The sequence below is a fragment of the Mesocricetus auratus genome, unplaced genomic scaffold, assembly GCF_017639785.1.
Source record: "Mesocricetus auratus isolate SY011 unplaced genomic scaffold, BCM_Maur_2.0 Super-Scaffold_100676, whole genome shotgun sequence".
In the NCBI taxonomy this organism is placed as follows: Eukaryota; Metazoa; Chordata; class Mammalia; order Rodentia; family Cricetidae; genus Mesocricetus; species Mesocricetus auratus.
In genome coordinates this window covers 154,842,034-154,861,237 of record NW_024429266.1, presented here as the reverse complement: position 1 = coordinate 154,861,237, position 19,204 = coordinate 154,842,034, and the positions used below count along the sequence as shown (strand labels likewise).

Here is a 19,204-nt window from a genome sequence, read left to right as displayed (position 1 = left end):
ATAGGAAGGTGTTTTCTATTGCCTGTGACCTACAGTGTTAATACATCTGGTGTCATAGTCCTCCTTTATGCACAGCGAGTCTGTTCCAAGATTCCCAGAGGATGCTTGAAATAGCACCAAACCACAATCAATATGTTTTGTCACTGTATCTACATGCTCACAATAAAAATTAAAGTATGAATAGATACACTGAGAGATTAGCATCAGCAACAACATCTATAATATAAACTATGTGAATGTGGTTTCCTCTCTCCAGTCTTAGTGTTCTTTCTGTGCCTTCTCATGTTGGTTCCTCTCCCATCTCAACTGTGAACACTTTGCACAAGCAGTGAGTAAGTCTGTCTTTGAGGTGCGAAAGCAAAGCTGGTATGAATGCCTTTCCTTCTCTTCAGTTTTGTGGGTGGAAGATGTATCTTTGCTGAGATCTTGGTAACCTCAGCCCACAACTTGAGTGGTTTCCATCTGTAGGTTTCTTGCATACCTGTGGTGGGTCACTACGTCATGAGACAGGACTGTGTCACAGAAGCTGTTCATATCATGGTGGTCTGAAAGAACAGAAACATTTATAAGAAGGTGGGCATGAAGCAGAATGAGGCTGTAATGAAGAAGGATAGGCAAAGATAGAGCTTCACATACTTTGCCTCCAGGCACCTCCAACCTGGCCTTCTTCCATGGTTCTAGACTTACCTATTTATGCTTTAAATGCATCAGTAGATTAAACTATTCATTATGTCATAGCTCCCGATATCTCATTGCCTCTGGAAATGCCCTCTTAACACCTAGAGACATGCTTCACTAATCTCTACACTTTTCTACACACTGTGCAGTGTGTGTGTGTGTGTGTGTGTGTGTGTGTGTGTGTGTGTGTGTGTTATATGCATACATGTTCAAATGTGTGCTGGCAGAAAGTACATCTGTACCTGTTCGTGTGTGTGTGTGTGTGTGTGTGTGTGTGTGTGTGTGTGTGTGTGTGTGTGTGTAAAGCCCAGAGACTACTATCCAGCACCTTTCTCAATTGTTGTCCACCTTACATACTGAGTCGGAGTCACTTGAACCTGGAGCTTGCCATTTGGCTAGTCTAGGCTTGCTAGCTAGCTTGACCCAGGGATACCTTGTTTCCAATCTGCAACCTCTGGTTTTCAGTGGAGATAGCACTGTGTCTGCCTAGCATTTATGATTGGGTGCTGAAGGACATGTGTAATGCAGGAGTAAGAGGAGTTGTCTGGGGAGGGCTGTGATTTGGAATAAAGGGTTAAGGAACTCTTTACCTTGAAGATGACTGTCTTAGTTAGAGACACCATGACCACGGCAACTCTTATAAATAAAACAGTTAACTGGGGTAGCTTGCGTACAGTTTCAGAGGTTCAGTTCACTATCTTCATGACATGGAGTATGGTGGTGTTCAGGCAGATATGGTGATGGAGCTGAGCACAAAAGGAAGTTGACTGACACACTGACAGTATCCTGAGCATAGGAAACCCCCCAAAACCTGCCCCCACAGTAACACTCTTCCTCCTACAAGGCTGTACCCATTCTAAAAAAAGCCATACCTCCTAATAGTGCCACTCCCTATGAGGTTATAGCAGGCAATTACAATCCAACCTCCACAATGACATTTAAGTTAAACTTGGGGGAGATTTGGTAACAGCCCTAAGGCTGTTTTGTGGAACACTGACCATCTGAAGGTTGGTGATGTGACTCAGCTGGTAGAGGCACTTGCTGTGCAAGCCTGGTAGCCTGCAAAGGGGAAAGAACGAACTGACTTCGCAGAAGATTTCCTCTGACATCCACATGTGTTCACATACACCTGTGCGCACACACAATATAATAAAATAGGAAACACTGACCATCTGGTAGAAGAATGTAGACATGAGTCCTTTAAGGAGGGATTCCCCCTGGGGCTTTGTTCCAGTAAGGAAGCCACTGAGAAAGGAAGTCTTGTGGTGTTGTTACACTCACATATAAACTTCGGAATCAGCAGAGTGTGAGTTTTGATCCCAGCATAGCTGCCGTTAAAAGGCAGTAAGTAAGTAATGCATCCTTCCCCAGCCATAGGCGTGAGCTCTGGGCTCATGATTGTGAGAGGTTCCAAGAGGAAAGGATGCCAAGTAACAGCTGGGCCAAATTTTGTGGTGGTAGCATTAATAACAGAACTGTACCATTAGTTGAACATCCATCATCATCATCATCATCATCATCATCATCATCGTAATGCTTTTTCTAAAACCCAGAATAAGAAATTGTTTTTGATTATTTCATTGTTCTATTTCCTCAGCCTCCTTTAAAGGTGTTGAAAGTGAGTTCTCACTCACTTTCCATGCTTGGAAAACTTGAGCATGGGAGTGGTGGAGATAGTAAAAGAGCTGTGAAAAGGAGTGAGTCTTTGTCCCTGTAAACTTTAGTGTAGGGTTGGTGCTCACAAGAAAGCATGCATTGGTGAGCACAGCTTCTGGCTGCGGACCAGAAGCAGTGATCTGCTTATAGGGTGGTGGGTAGGGACCTTTGCTGGTCAGACGGAATGGTAAAGGTGTTTTTCCCCAGGTAAAGGACTTCCTGGTAACATCTCCAGGTTCCTCATAAACTTAGAGAGAGAAAGGAAGGAATAAGAACTTTTACTAACAATGGTCTCAGGCCCTCTCTGTTGTTGCTGCATTTTGCATTGTTTCACTTTCCTCTTTGTATTATTGATGGCGTCACTCAGGGGCCAGCATTTAGAAAGCCACAGCTTGGCTTACATGGCTCCTGCTTTACCTTCAGAAAACAGTAAAAAAAAAAAAAAAACTTGGCCTTTACAGCATTTGCTAAAGTGACTAACAAGAGTTGCTGCCTTCAGTTTCTCATCCCTCTTTTCAGAAGTAACTTGGATTGTGTGTTGAATTAGAAAGACTTTCAGAATGCCCAAGCTCCCTTTTACTAAACTCTCCCCGTTGTTTTAGTGTGCTGTTTTGTCAGGACACACCCACAGAACCCTACTAGTGATGCTGACACTTCTGTTCTGGGCAAAAAGATGGGTTTCCTTGAAGATGAGACAGTCGCTAGTAGGTAAATAGGTTAAGAAGCTAGGATGGGAGGAGAGTGGCCTGTAAGGACTCCAGGGTCATTTATTACCTCCCCTGGCTGCCCCCACTGACAGAGAGCTAATGGTAGTCAGCCCCTGCTGCCAAATGAGGGAAGGAAGGTTGCTCTCCCCTCTCTCTGCCCTTGACCAGCAGCTGCTGTTGACAGGCATGAAGAATTAGATGAAACCCAGTAGTGAGAACCAATCAGCTTCCTGGGATAGGACATTCAATTCACATATAGGGGACAAACAATGTGTTTCATTCTTTTTCTTTTCAAAAATAAGTTTATTTGTATTTCATGATAAATAATTCATTTTTAATGATCAATGTACAAATTCTTGTCTTCAGTAAACAGTATCCATTTGATCATTGATTGGTCTTATCTAACTAATTCACTTTGGGTCCAGTTTCCACAGATGACAAGGGCATACTTTGCAGTTGAGGGTTAATGAGACTCCTGTAGGTTTAAAATGAAGGCAACATGCTTACCTGATGTTGGGGGTGGGAACACACTTGTATGAAAAGAGCTAATTAAAAATCTGTAAGATAGTTTATTATCCTTATGTAATTATTCAAAGAAATTTGTAATAGTAAACATTTCTGTTTGACATGGTTGCTTCTTAAAGATTGGTCACTAAATTTTCTCTTCTCTTTTAGGTCCTTATGCTACAAAGTCTATACATAAGCAGCCTACTTCACTTAATGTAGACTTAATTCATAGCCAATCCCCTTTATTCTTCCAGCGTGTTGTCATTCTCGCTTACAGAGTGCCCTTTTATTGACTTTGACATAGCAATGTGTATTTTATGGGAGCTAAAATAAAATTCACATGTTCTTAGAGTATTTGGCTATATGGGTGAGAACGCTTCAGAAATTACCATCCCATCTATTCCACCCTCTGCCCAGAGAGAGAATCTTGTCATGGAAACAGCAGTGCTGTCCGTTGACCCACCCGGTTTACCCTTTAGTCTGTTCATCTTTACTTGGAAGTGTTCATTGCCGTTTTACTTGCAAGAATCAGTGGTCTGGCTCAAGGCCTCTGGATAATGGACTCTCTCTTGGATATCCTGTTATGTCCTGTGTGTGGAGATCCTGCTGTTTTGGATGATGAGGGGGATGATGGGGTGGGTCAACTCATAGCCCTGGTTCTGGGCCTGGGTGGTAGCTGGCTTGGTGAGCGCGAAAGCTTTCCCTCATCATCACTACCGTTCTGAGTTCTACAGCATGGCCTTGACTAGGTCACCAGATGCAGACTGTAGCAAGGAGCAGGGCAGTTCTCCGGCTTTCAGGTCTTCAGATCCAGGTCACCATGGCCAGCTCTATTGTTTGGCCTAGGCAAGATGCAGGGCCCATTCTCCTGATTGCTTTAGGGGGCATATGCGGTGGGGGTCAGCTCTCCTGTTCTCATGCCTTCAGGTCTGGATCACCTGTGCTCCTGACAAAGGGTCAGCTGTACTGTGCTGTCCAGGTGGGGCACAGGGCCTGCTCTCTTCTGTGCTGCATCTGTGGGGGCCAGGGCTAGCTCTCCCACTCTTGTGACCCTGGAGCCAGCTCTTACCTGCCTTGGGTGGCAATGAGTGAGGGTAGGGGGGACATCTTTCTCTCACCCATGCCACCACATGGCCGACAAGGTGGGGCAGGTCAGCTTTCCTGCTCCCTTGCTCTCAGGGTCAGCTCACCTGCATCCCTGACCACAGATCAGCTGTAGTGTTCTGCCCTGTGAGGTGCATGCCAGTGGTGAGAGGTGGGGCCTCTTTTCCAAGTGTGTGAGTGGTGGGGGGCACAAGCTCTACCCCAAGGGGTGGAGCCAGCTTTCCTGCTGCAGGATCCCCCAAGGGCCAGGGCCAGACATCCCAGGTTCAGGACAGGCAGGACTGGCCCAGCACAGCATGGTTCCAATGACTTCCTATGCTAACACTGGATACAGACATCATCAAAGACCCTAGCTGGCCATGCAGTAGTGACACACACTTTTAATCTCAGCACTTAGAAGGCAGAGGCAAGAGAATCTCTATGAGTTCCAGGACAGCCTTGTCTACATAGCAAATTCCAGGACAACCAGGGCTACACAGAGAAACTCTTGTCTTGAAAAACAAAACAACAAAAGACTCCTGCTGCAATAGGATCATGGACACAGATATGACCTTCTGCAGCAGTTCAGGCCTGTAAGTCACCATGGTCCTGGTAGCAGAATGGCCCTCAGACACCAACATGATCTCTGGTGGCTAACCAGACCCTGGGCATCTGCAGAGCCTTTGGTGTTAACAGGAGCCATGGACCTCATCCCAGACCCTGGTGTTACAGGGCCATGAACCAAGACATAGCCCTAGGCAGCAGTCCAGCTCAGAAGTCTCCATGACCCCAGGTGGCAGCACTGGCCACCCAGATCAGTATGACCCCCAGCAGTGGCATGATCCTTAGACATACACATGGTCTCAGGTAGCTGAGCAGATCCCTGTCATCTGCACAGCCCTTGGTGGTAACAAGTACCATGGATGTCAACTCAGACCCTGGCCATTTTAGAGCCATTGACCGAGACCTGACCTCCAGCAGCAGCCCTGACCTGGACAGCACCATGCCCTGGGTGACACTGCAGGCCACTCAGATCAGCATGATCCCTTCAATGGCATGGCCGTCAAGCACCCTCATGGCCACAGGTTTCAGCCCAGACTCCAGTATGTGTGGTGTTTGGTGGTAACATAACCCACAGACATCAATACAGACCTCAGCTGTGATAAGACCACAGGCTCAGACATAGTCCTAGGTAGCAGCCCAGGCCTGGATGTCACCATGGTACCAGATGGCAGGACAGGGCATTCTGATTGGCATGGCCTCTGTGGCAGTGTGGCCCTGGGGCACCAACATGGCCCCAGGTGTCAGCCCAGACTTCTGACATCAGCACAACCTTTCATGGTCTCAGGAGCCATGGACATCAATACAGACCCTGGTTTGGACAGGGTCACAGACGCAGACATGGCCCTTGGCAACAGCCCAGGCCCCGACATCATCATGGACGTGGTGATTAGCAGACCATTCACATCAACCTGAGGAACTTTGTTCTTATATCCATCTGGAATTGTTCTTGATAATTTCTCAGTCTTAGTACTAAATGTTGTTACCTGTCTTCAAATCCACCAGTGTTATTTATTAAAGAAGTATTACATTCATTCAATGAAAAGGAGTCTGCCATGTGAAGAAAAATATGGTTGATGTGGGATTGGGAGTATTGAGTTTTTCCATTGAGGACATTATGTTCAAACAAATTGGTATATTCTTGTGAATCAATACCAGTGCTAGTGCTAAATGATGAAGGATTAACTAAAGTGATGTTATTTACACAATATGATGACCGGGTGACTTGTTATCTAAAGATAACCCAAGGAGGTGCAGTTAAAGTCACATACATTGTGCAAAAGGCTCTGAACAATGTTGATTAGAAGTGGAAACTTTTGTTAAGGCCGGGAAAATGGACCTTTCTTTGGAGAGTGAAATTAGGCTTTATGTGTAGGAAACCTGTGCTCTGTGTTAGTAGAGCAAGTGATCAATAGCTGGGTCTTTATTACTTTCTTATGTGTGGTGCTGCAGATCAGCTGCAGATCAAACCCAGGCCTTGCTGCAAGCGAAGCAATCTGTCTGCCACTGAGCTACAATGTCTGCTCCAACCTGTCCCAGCACAATTAATAGATTTGATTCCTTCTTCCTTTATTGTTTTGCTTCAACTACAGAGTTTGTGGCAGTAATACCGGTGACGTTGCCATTGTTAGAGCTGATATTTCACAAGTGCATATTCTAACCTAAGTATTTTGCAGGTTTTCTCTTACATAATCCTTACACATCTCATGAAGAATGTGTTATATTATTATCATAATTGTTTCCAATTTAGTGATAAAATAAGGTGTTGGCCTTGACCATCATTGCTCAATTTGTAAAACCTTGAGCTGAGATTTAAATTTATAAAGCCTGAGTTTAGATTTTGTAATTTTTCTACACAAATTCTGGAAGAGCTCAAGATCTCTGAGGTATTTAGGACAATTATATAAAGTAGGCATTGATTTATGAACTTTCTCTGAAAAATGAGAGCAGAGAATAGATTTTACTTGCATCTTTACCTTTAAGGGTAACACACACATACATACATTTTTATCTATTTTGAAGTAGGGTCTCACTATGTATCTAAGACTGGCCTTAAATCCATTGTGTGTAGCCCAAGCTGTCTTCAAATTGGAAATCCTCCTGCCTCAGCTTCGTTAGTGCTAGAATTACAACCACACATCACTGTGCCCAGCTAACACTTATTTATAGTTTAACAGCCTTATTGCTGTACAGTTTACGTATCATAAAATTCACCCTTTTTGGAGTGTATAATTCATTGGTTTACGTCACATTCACAGAACTGTGCAACTATTGCAAGTACTTCATTGCAGAGTATTTTCATTATCCCCCAAATGAAACCATATGCTCATTAACAGTTACTTCTGAGCTTTTTTTTTTCTTTTAAGCTAAGTAAGCAAGCTGCCTCATATTAGAACCATTATTCATTATGTATTGGGCATGCAAAATCACCTAATTTGTGAAAATGTGATTTTTTTTTTTTCTTTTTGAGATTGGTTTCTCTGTGTAGCCCTGGCTGTCCTGGAACTCACTTTGTAGACCAGACTGACCTCAGTTCATAGAGATCTGCCTGTCTCTGCCTCCCCGGTGCTGGGATTAAAGGCAAGTGCCACCACTGCCCCGCTGAAATGTGATATTCTTAGTCATTGTTTTTCATTAACAAGCTTTTGAAAATTGTCCGATTGAAAACATTGGAGATGAATCATTCCATGTTATGCAAACAGTTGTGGAGTGACTTCAGAGAAAATGAAAGTATCTCCTGCCATAATGGATAAAATCAGCTTCAGTCCCCCATTGTCACAGACAACCTTCCCCACTCAGGCGTGGCTTTCCTCACTTCCTGAATTCTACTCAGAAGGAATATGTGTCAAGATAATCCCTAGAGGAGGATTTTTGATAAGGGAGCCTCTCGTGGTGAAGATTCTTTATTTCCTGAATGTTTCTGCTGCTATTTGGAGGGAATCAACAACAGCTGGAGACTTGCTTGCGGGCACATAATGAATGTAAAATGATTTAATCTGAATTGTAACACAGATCTCTTGTGTTTTCCCATGGTCTTAGGCGACCCCTGTGAAATGGTCATTCTACCTCCCCAAAGGGGTCGTGACCCACAGGTTGAGAACTTCTACCCTAGGAGATGATTAGAAGGACTTATAACAAAGAAAGAGCTCATGCTCTCCTCTCTGACTCCCTCCCTCTCTGTGAATACCACCACCAGTCCAGACAGAACCTGCGGTGAGAAGTGTAGGCTTGTTTAACTCTAGCCACCTGGTCTCTGGGGTTGTGTTACAGCAGCTCGTAGGACAAAGCTTTATAAGAGTTAAGGAGATGGTCTCTGATATTCACAGGTATCTACAGCAGTTATCTTCTTTTGTAATGAGGGAATTTAAGCCTTAGGCTCATTATTAGATCAACTGGCTTTATTTTTTGTTGTATTTATTTTTGGTTGATATTTATGACAAAATGAAACTGATTTTCCATTTAATGAAATAAAAAACATTTCCTTTTGTTAAAAAACTAATAAGAAGCAGAGTTCACTAATGATGAACTGAGGTGGGAAGGTCACTATGGGAAGCACCACTCCCTAGACCAGGATTCTGAACTATATAGAAACGAGAAAGTGTGCTGAGCACAATGTGACCAGCTATCAAGCTCCCATTGTTTTGAGTTCCTGATCGTGACAGACTGTATCTCAAACTATGAACCAACATGAACCCTTCCTTCAGTTCCGTTTGTCAGGGAGTTTTATCACAGCAACAGGAAAATGAGCCTAGTGTACCACGGACCTAACAAGTGCAGAGGTCTTAACCGACATCTACCACTGTCAGGATGCAGACTGTTTCTGTTTCTCTTCTCCCTAGTCACCTTGTGATGCCCCTGTGTAGTCACTTCATACTACCCACACTGTCCCTCTGTAGTAGTCTGCCTGTCTTGTGTGTTTTACCTTTTATAGACCATCATGTAAATGGTATTATGCCACATGTAGCCTTCTAGGTTTGGCTTGGTTTCCGCTTGGCACAATAAAGTTGAGATTCATCCACACTGTTGTGTGTGGCAGTTGTTTTTCTGGGTATTGTCGCATTGCAGTGGTATACTACAATTTATCCATCTGAAGGCCATTTAGGTCATTTCCAGTTTGAGATGATTACAAAATAAGGTTTTCATAAACATTTTTGTAAACTTGAATTTCACTTCTTTGATGAAATGCATTAGATTATTGGAGTGTATGGTACATTCATGTTTAACTTTTTAACAAATTGTCATGTTAACTTTTGAAAAAATACTTTGATTTGAAGGGTAAATATTGAGTAGTGCTGCTGGGCTTCAGAGCTGTAAAGAAAGTACTATGAGACATTGGTAACGGAGTAAATGGGGTGGGGACAATGCGCACATCTGTGCTCTGTCTCCATTAGCTAAAGAATGAATAGTATAAGTCTGGTCTTGTTGTCTGATACCCTGGTTGTCTAAGATATGAGGGCAGTTGTGTTACAAGATAAAATGTTGTCTGTATGTAGCATGTTCAACTCTCCTAAACAGTGAAAATGACAGTAATCTTTTTGAAATCATGGTAGATTTTGACAAATAAGACCCAAATTAATATAACAGCAAATAATACCTTTGCTGTTCACTCTGAGTGGGATGATCATGGTCCAGTTAGCAGTTCTGAGAGCATTTGTACAGTTGCTAGGAAGGAATTCCATTGAAATGGCTTGTCTGGAGACCTGCTGGTGTTGGAAACCTGAATCAGCAGGAGACTGCTTAGAGGTATTCCAGGGTTAGGGTCTCTTCAGCTGCCTCAGCTGGGTATTACAGAGGGATGTGTAGAAGGGCTTCTGATCCAGTGTCCTCTCTTCAGCCGTGGTGAATAGAGTGAGATGGCAAAGAAGGCCACTTTCCGATTTCTTCAGCGATAGTCACTGAAGCCAGGTATACTAAAAGCATAAAATGTGCTTAAGAAGCAAGTACCACCTTTTCTGCAACTTTATTCGAAGTGTGTTCTTCTTCACAGCTGAAAGAATTCCATTGACCTTGGTGTTAGCCTTCTGTCACGTGGCAGACCTTGGAATGCATTGTTAGTATAGCTGACTGGAGCCTGTAATTCCTTTATGTGTTTTTGTGGTGAATAAGTTAAGATTGACGATGTTTGAATATAGTGTCCAAGAGTAGAGTGTTTAATAGATTGAAGTAATCATTTTAATCTGTTTATGAAGTGCAGGAATAAATAAATGTCCACCGACACAGTTCACAATGTGAGAGGTATTTACTGAAAGGAATACCAATTCATCTCTTCCATTTCTGCAGCCACCCTGTTGAAGTGTCTAGTGCTAATAGTTCAGTATTCTTCCAACTGGTTATCTGTTACAATATATGCTTGCAAAACATGAGCTTTCATTTTCTGTTCTTGGGTGAAATGCAGCCATAGTCATTTAATTATTCAGTGACTTGTTTATGTCACTTTAGTGCACATTGTTGGCATTCCTTCTGGCAACTGCCTACAGTCTAACCATTCTTACCATTTGCAGTTACATAGCTAAAACTGTTCCCGACGGCAGATCCACAAGGCTCAGTCCCATCTTTTCCCTGTGTGGGACTGCTTTCCTTTCTGCCTTTTGTTTAATTCGTTGCAATCCATGCTACACAAATATATTTAAAAAATTTTTCTCCAAAAAAAAAGCCACAGCCAATAAAAGAACAAATAGAATTTTTAGAACAAAAACACAGACTTGGACTAGATCATTTTTTAAAGCATATACAGAATTTAAAAAATGGAAGGTTTCCAAATAGCAGTTCAAGATGTCTTGCTGTTTAATATAAGTATGTGTAGGGTGTAGCCTTCCTTGCCTGCTGCTTTGGTCTGTCCGTGTCACCCCCCCCCCCCAGCCGCCTGGGCTCTGCCACAGTTGCAGTCCCCAAATAACACACAAGACACTGTATTAATTATGGAGCTGTTGGCTGTTTGCTTGGTTTCTTATTGGCTATCTCTGACTTAAGTATTTAACCCATAATTGCTAATCTAAGTATTTCTCTTACCAGAGAAAAGGGTCCAGACCTCTTATTTCCTATGGCAGCTACATCATGACTCCTCTGTGTCTCTCTTTCCCAGAATCCTTCTCAACTCCTAGTCCCACCTATCTTGCTTCCCTATTGGCCAACAGTGCTTTATTGACATACACGCAGGACTTCCCCATCAAGTATGCTTCTTGTTATTCTGAGAGCTTGAAGTCTTTGGGGGACTGCATCAAATACAGTGTATAAGCAGCAACTCAGATCCTCCTTTCTAATAGCGGTATACTGACTAATCCACAGGCTGTTAGCAGTGGCTCTTCACATTTAGAGTAAATAATACTGAATTGAATTGAGTTCCAAAGACTCAGTAGTCAACCGTGTGTGTGTGTGTGTGTGTGTGTGTGTGTGTGTGTGTGTGTGTGTGTGTGTGTGTCTAGTTGTGTGCACAGGTGATAGCCAGAGGTAGACTTTGGGGATTCTGGATTCTTTTCTATTCTCTTTCTTCCTTATTTTATAAGATGTGGTCTCTCATTGAACATGGAGCTCACGGATTGGCTAAACTGGCTGGCCAGCAAGCTCTGAAGAGCCTTCTGTGTGCACTCTGCTCACCACTCTTATTCTAGTTTTACAGTCTCAGATCTCTTCTGATCCTGTCTTATATTCGGATGCTAGGGATCCAAACCCAGACCCTCAAGTGTGCATGGCAAGCACTGTGTCCTCCCATCCATTTCCCAGACCCAGTAACCACTTTGCAACAGGCACATGTAGGTAGAGCCTACATGATAGGCAGCACCAAATGAAACATATTCACCATGGCAGCAGGATCTGTTAGACAAGGCTAGTTTTGAATGGGAGATGATATAAACTGTTGTCATTTAAATCACGTTAAATAATTTAACCTTACTTACCTTTGTAAGGTCATGTATGGGTTACATTCCCTGTCTGAATCTCAGGATTCTTCACCAATAAGATGAATATAATATTAGTCCTACTTTTGAGGTTTCTTGTACAAATTAAATAAATATATTGTTGATGAAATGTTTAATGCCTTTCCATAAGTAAACATCTAGGCACTAGGAAGCCATTGTTTTCCCCCAGTGTTTGATGGTCTCCTTTTCTCTAAGAGGGGAAACACTGCTTTTATGAGCTTAGAGCTAATAACTGGAAGATATTGCTGGCCTGGTTTCCAGCTCGACAAACAGTAGGTAGCATTTTAGGCTGCAGAGAGCCAGACTTTGTTAGCCTGGTATATTTTTATGTGTCTTCCTAACATGATAGAATTTGTTTTACTTCTCTATTTTCAGGAAGTAACCCTTCTGGCTTTGTTAGAAGCATGGCTTGTAATAATTGTACCCACCCCAGATGGCTCCCGAAATCCCTTTGAAATGCCATCTGTCAGGCGTGTGTCCAGCCAGCAGCCTGTCATTCTGTCACAAGAAAAGAGGAGGCGGGGCCCCTCCCTGTGGCCTTTTCCCCCAGCATCCTCTCTGAATGGATCCTGGGAAGTTGGCCCAGACCCAGAATGGGTTGCTCTGAGCATCCCTGGGAGTAGCCCTCTTGGTAGCCTATAGTGAGGACAGGTTTCGTCTGGATAATAAGCCCTATTTGCTCAAGGGGTGGAGACTCATCCGCCTTCCCACCTCCTCCCTGTAGCTCAAAAGCTGCTGGAAACAGATTTGTTTTCTTGGGAAGACAGCATCTCTAGAAGCTTCACTTTTCCCGTAAAATGTAATTTTTGAAGTTCCTGATTATTTCTAATCCTTTCAGGAAATGAAGACCCCAGGGTGACAGTTGTCTTCAAAGTAATCTGGCAAATTGGATGTGATAACATGTAAAAAAGAATCGGCAAATATGAACCAGAGCAGGCAAAGGGAAAAACAACACTCTCTTGCCTAGGAAGATTTTAAAGACTCAAGGAACCTTTTGTTTGCTTTTATTTTTCCTCATCTTCTTTTGAATGGATTAGGTTGATGGTATTTGAGGATGGAAGCTGAGTGTGAATTTTCCATAAGAACAGACTTTGGGTGGATCCTCTCACACCATGTCAAGGGAGATTTTGTTTGTGCCTTGAAGTGGGATTCCCCATAATGACATTGGCTATTGGCATCTTACAAGTTGCTGACTAAGCAGTTTTTTCTCTTGACTTCAGGACCTCACCCTCCTTTGCTTCTTCCTCGCTGTCTTCTGCTCAGCTTTCTTCCAGAATCTTTCTAGCATAGAAAGTAGAAGGTCTTCTTGTCCAGCCAATGCCTCTCTGATTCTTTTCCTGCACACTCTCCTCAGATTTCTTTCTCAATATTTTGCCTTCAGATATCCCTGGCTTTCTGATAACTAATTTCTCAACCTCTGCTTGAACTTCAGATTTATAAGGTCTCTGTTCCTTATGTTCTCTCCATCAAAGTATCTAATCTCAAATTTAACATGACCAGGGTGAACTTTTTGGCCTTCCCCCTTTCAATGATTTATTCCATGATTTCAACTTTTAACAATGGCATCACCCATTTGTCCAGGTTAAAAACTTTTTAAAAATCTTCATTGTTCTCTCTTACATAACATATCTAATCTACCAGCAAATTACTTTATGTTTACCTTTAAAACTCAGACACAGTTGTTGTAACCTTGCCAGGAGTGAGGGTATTTAAAAGAGAGAGACCCTTGTATTATTAGACTATTGAAACAGTGCCCCCCCAAAAAAACATTTTTCCTTGAAACTTCATGGTGGAGGAAGGAAAAGACTGGCATCCTGCAAAGTGCCAGCCAAAGGAGGAACTTACCTCCCTGCAAAATTCCACATAGTCCTAATTACTCATCCACTCACTTTGGGAGGCAGCCTGGGTCAGTGATGGACATCATCAAACCTTGATGGGAGCTGCTTAGTTATACAAACCTCTTCTAAACTTAAGCCTCAGGGCGGCACCCTGAAGATGGGTTGGGGGTTATCAGACTTCTTTACTCATTCTTCTAAACAGTGTGGGTACACTGCGTTGCCAGCTTCCTGTTTTCCTTGACTACTTGTCTCTTGTATTAATGGAGGATGGTTAAGCATACTAGCTTGTTGGGCCTTCTAAGCCCAGGTTTTGACCCTGAGAATTCCAACAATAGTATGATGTGATGAGTTTATTTACTCCCTGCCCCCATTTCATTTTTATATATATTGGCGGCTTGCCAGCATGTGTCTATGCATGAAATACACATGGAGGCCAGAAGAGGGTGTTGATTCCCTGGGATTGGAATACAACCAGTTATGTGCTGCCTTCTATGTGGGTGTCTACTTCCCCACTTTCAAGCCTTTTAGGCTGCATGGCACTAAGATACATTATTTTAATCCAAAATTATGCTCTGTGCTTGTCTACAAACATACATACCTATTTTCTGTCTCACAGTAAAGTGATCAGTTTTCTTACAAACTTTGCCACATTTACCAATGCTTTCTCTGTGCTTTCAACATCACTTGGCATGCATTGGGACCTCAGACAATGCTTATTAAATAATTGAGACAAACAATGGCATTACATATATGTATACCCATATACGTATTTGTATAATTGCAAATTGTTATAGTTGGATTGGAAATGTAAGACTCTATAAACTCATTTAATTCTAACAACATTAAAATAATATCCACTAACAATTACTGACTGCAAGTATTATCTCAGCAGACTTTCTCACCAAGACTGTGGTGTAAGTACCATTGTTAACTGTCTTCTTACAAAGAGAACACTGTTAAGTAATAGAAACTCAGGAACATGCCTGAGACTGTAGTAGAGCTAGACCATGAATTTGTCCTTCCCATCCAGACCTCTGCCCTCCTGTGGTATATGTTGCTCTTGTTTCTCTCCAGTATTAACTGTGTGCTGGCATCTGGAGCTTGTCATGCCTTTCTGGGCATGGAGCTTGCTAATCAAACATTATCAATGATCCTAACCTGTGATAACTAGGATAGAAGTTTAAAGACGCATACTATTCCTTTCTTCACACAGGACCAGAAGGAGAAACAATTCAGCAAAGAATATAGGAGTTGAGTTCTGGATGACACCAATAGCCTCTTTGCCCGAAGCCATGTAGTGGGTGTGAGACACTATCATTCTGGAAAAAATTTGAAGCTGTCTTCTAAGACATTTGGATTTAGGATATTTTAAATTTTGGGTGCTCAGAGAAGCAGATTCGGGATGAGAAAATTATGCAGTAATTCTTGAGGGTTTTGACCTGAGGAGGCTGTAGATACACAGGGCATGCTGATACTGTTTTATGTGGGTATGGGGTCAGACTGCAAGCTACACATCACTGAAGGTATGAGAACTAGTGCCCGAATATAGTTGTTTGTTTAATTGCTTTATAATTGCAAGGAGAGAGTTCTGGGAAGAAGACAAAACCTGCTTATTATACTGGGAAATTAATGTCACCACCATGGATGTAAACTCCACTCTGAGTCTCATCCCTTACTTGTAGACTTACAAGGTTTACCTGGGATCAGAAATCATATCGTGCTCTAGTTTTGTTTCTCATAACGTTAATCACAGGTTCCCAGCACATACTGTGTGATTGCATCTTACTATTTTCTCTTTTGGTGTATATTTGAATCACATTCACCTCGTTGTTCCCGTCTTTGGTTGACACTGTGCTGACGTGTGATAGATAGTTTTACAGGTCAGAGCCTGGGCAGAACGTCTTCAATGCTCTCTGTGGCCCATGTTATTTCCTGAGAGAAATGGATACATTTATTAGCCGTTGAGAGTGTGAACAGATTAATTCAAGGGGCGTTTTCATTTCATACACAATGTCCTTTATCTGTCCTCAGAGCTCATGGGTGTCCACTTTTTATTGAGCATAATAATTACCTGGAGAGAAGCTGGGAGATGTCCAAGCATGGATTGAGCAGTCACATTTCTACAGGCTAAGTCTATGCAATGGGTATCATTTTCTTCAACAGCTTATTACACTGGAATTTGCTAGATGTATTGTGAACAAGAATTTCAAGGCCTGTGACAACAATACAAACCCATTAGACTCTGAGCTTAGGGTAGATAACTTTGTAGCATTTATTGGAGTCTTAAAAACTGGTAATCATGAACATTGCCTGTGTGCCATTGGATTCAATTTTTCATTTCCTTGCTGCATTAAAAAAATGTTAAAACTGTCTCTGTAATACCTGTTTCCCCTTTTCGCTGCTGGAGGGAAGGAGGGAAGAATTGGGGGCGATGTTCTAGTAGAACACTGCTTTTCCTGGGTCCTTGTTTGAGTTCTAGCCAGGCCAGCTTACTGAGCAGGTTTGTTTAATTACTCAGGTTGGAACTCCCTGTTCTAATGGACTGATGGCATCCTGGGCCTTTGTATTTTCTGCTGCAGGCACAACCCGATCTCCCAGAGAAGGAGAAGTTCCTGGCGTGGATTACAGCTTTCTTACTGTGAAAGAGTTCTTGGACCTTGAGCAGAGTGGGACCCTGTTGGAAGTCGGCACCTATGAAGGTGAGTTGCCCTGCTGACCTGTGGCATCCAGAGTGCCTGCAGTGGTACAGGCAGAGTGTTTATTCACTGCGGAACCCAAAGAAGTAAGAAGAGACTAGTCTAACTTAATGTGGTTCATGCTAATAAGATATGGAAAGCCTTGAAAGGCTTTGCAAATAGTTTTTCTCCTTAACCTTGTGAACTTAAGGACATACATTTTATGTTTTGATGTAGACACTAGTCCTGCTTCACTAAATTATATGTCATCACAATGTGACTTTATGTTGTTGTTATCTTGAAGAAATGAAATTCTATTTTTACCACTAATTAGTTCTACTTGTGAGTGTATTTACACTGTTTATAAAGAAACATCAATGAGTATCACCTTCCCATGCCAGACTGCTGCCTGCCTGACTTGTGTGATGAGCAATGTGACTGATGACCAGAGCTCCTAGTTGTTCTTTGAAAACCATTCAAGTATTCATATGCACGCATACATGTATATACCTCCGTGTGTGTTCATATTTCTATATGTTGGACACAGAGGACACTGTCCATTGCTTGCTTTTGGTGCCTTGTTCTTCTGTGTCTTGTATTTTAATAGATCCTTGCCATTCAATAATAGAGAACTTCCTGTTTGCTTTTCTCAAATCACTTCATGTGAATATACCATGATTTATTTAGTTTTCTCTCTTTGGGTAAAAGTTTTGAGTTATTTTTTTATTTTTGAAGATTTACTTTAATTATTTAAAAATATTCGTTATTTTTGCTGCTTCAAAACACTACTATATTTAAAAGCATGGACATTATCTGTAGCTATAGTGTGAGTTTCTACAAATGAAATTTCTATGTCAAAACCAAACGGGGAAAAAGTTATATTTCCTTACCTGTTTGAGGATTGTATAATAATTTATCTAGCTAGTTCTCTAAGGTCAGTTTTTCATAGCTGATTTCTAAATGTTTTCCTTGTTTTAGTTTTAGTTTTAGTTTTTTTGAGATGGGGTTTCTCTATAGCTTTGGAGCCTGTCCTGGAACTCGTTCTGTAGACCAGGCTGGTCTCAAACTCCACCTGGCTCTGCCTCCTGCGTGCTGGGAGTAAAGGCTACCACCACCTGGCAATGTTTTCTTTTTTAATTGACGTTCAGGTCTAATATTCCATATATATGCAAGGATCAGATCAGGATCAGGACACTTGACAGACACATGGAATCCCAGGGCTGGGATGCTGAAATGGAAGTTAATGAGTTCAATACAAGGCAGGTTACAAGTGATACTCATCATTTAACACTGATCATTCATGTTAGGAATATTCAAAATCCTTCCTACTGACTGTTTTGAAATGCAATTACTGTATTATGCTATAAAAAATGAGAAATTCATCATCTTAGTTAATTACATCCATGTAACTGCTAACCATCTTCTATGTTTGGCACACTCTTCACAGCCTCTAGTTGCTACTAGTCTCCTCTTGTGTCTCCTATTACAGAGCTATTGCATCTTATATGTGCACATAAAAACATGAGATATTTGTCTTTCTGTGACTGATGTATTCAAGTAGCTAATGTCCTCTGCTCATGTTGGAATGTGGGACACCAATAATAGATTTTTATTTTAATTTTTGAGGAAGTCTCACTTAGTCCAGGCTGGCATGATACTCATTATGTAAATAAAGATAACCTTGAACTTGACATCCTTCTGCCTCCAGAACTTTCTATGTCACTTCTGTTTATGGGGTCCTTCTGGCATACCAGGAAAGCACTATATCCTTAGCCCCAGTTTTTATGACTTTTTGTGGATAAATAATAATCCATTGTGTATATAAATTGTGTTTTCTTTATATATTCATCTGTTGATCAACACTCAGGTTGATGCCATGCCAGGACCATGTGAACAATGATAAACATGGGAATGCTGATATGTGTTACACACTGATTCCTGTTTTCTCTTCATAGATAGGTAGATAGGTAGGTAGGTAGGTAGGTAGGTAGGTAGGTAGGTAGGTAGATAGGTATTTATCTATATACACACATCTGGATCATGAGCTACTTCAGTTTCTATATTTCTAAGAGATTTCTATGCTGTTTCTATACTAAATATGCAACTTACATTCATTGTTCAAGAATTCCCCTTTCTCTGCAGGTTTTCCGTGTGCTACTTTTGATCCTTTTGGTAATAGCTACTCTGACTGGGGTGAAACAGTACCTTGTTATGGTGTTGATTGTTGATTTAGTTTTGATGACTTGTTGACCTTTTAAATGTCTTTAAAATGTCACATTTTCTGAAAATAATATCATAGCTTGATTGTTGTTTGGAGTGTTGTTATTTGAGACAGAATACCATAATATGATACAATTAACTAGGTTAAATTGCTAATTTATTCGTAGTTATGCTATGGATCTCTACAAACTCTTAAAATGTGTATTGGATAATCATAAATGAATTTTGAACATTAAGATTAAAAACAAAAGGTAAATGGAAAGATTATTATTGTCCATCTTAGCGTCTGTGCTACTGGAGTTATGTTCAGGAGCGGTCTCCTATGCCAATTCGTTCAAGGGTACCTCCCACTTTCTCTTCTAACA

General features: G+C 41.7%; 1 protein-coding gene across 19 annotated transcripts in view; it reads left to right on the top strand.

Moving 5' to 3' along the window:
• Magi1 (membrane associated guanylate kinase, WW and PDZ domain containing 1) overlaps nucleotides 1-19,204 on the top strand; it is a 612,472-nt gene that overhangs the window by 463,027 nt on the left and 130,241 nt on the right. For all 19 annotated transcript variants that reach the window (XM_040737556.1, XM_040737555.1, XM_040737552.1 and 16 more), the window contains one exon: nucleotides 16,524-16,643. In XM_040737556.1, the coding sequence (XP_040593490.1) occupies nucleotides 16,524-16,643 (120 nt within the window). The remainder of the gene's footprint in view (nucleotides 1-16,523; nucleotides 16,644-19,204) is intronic.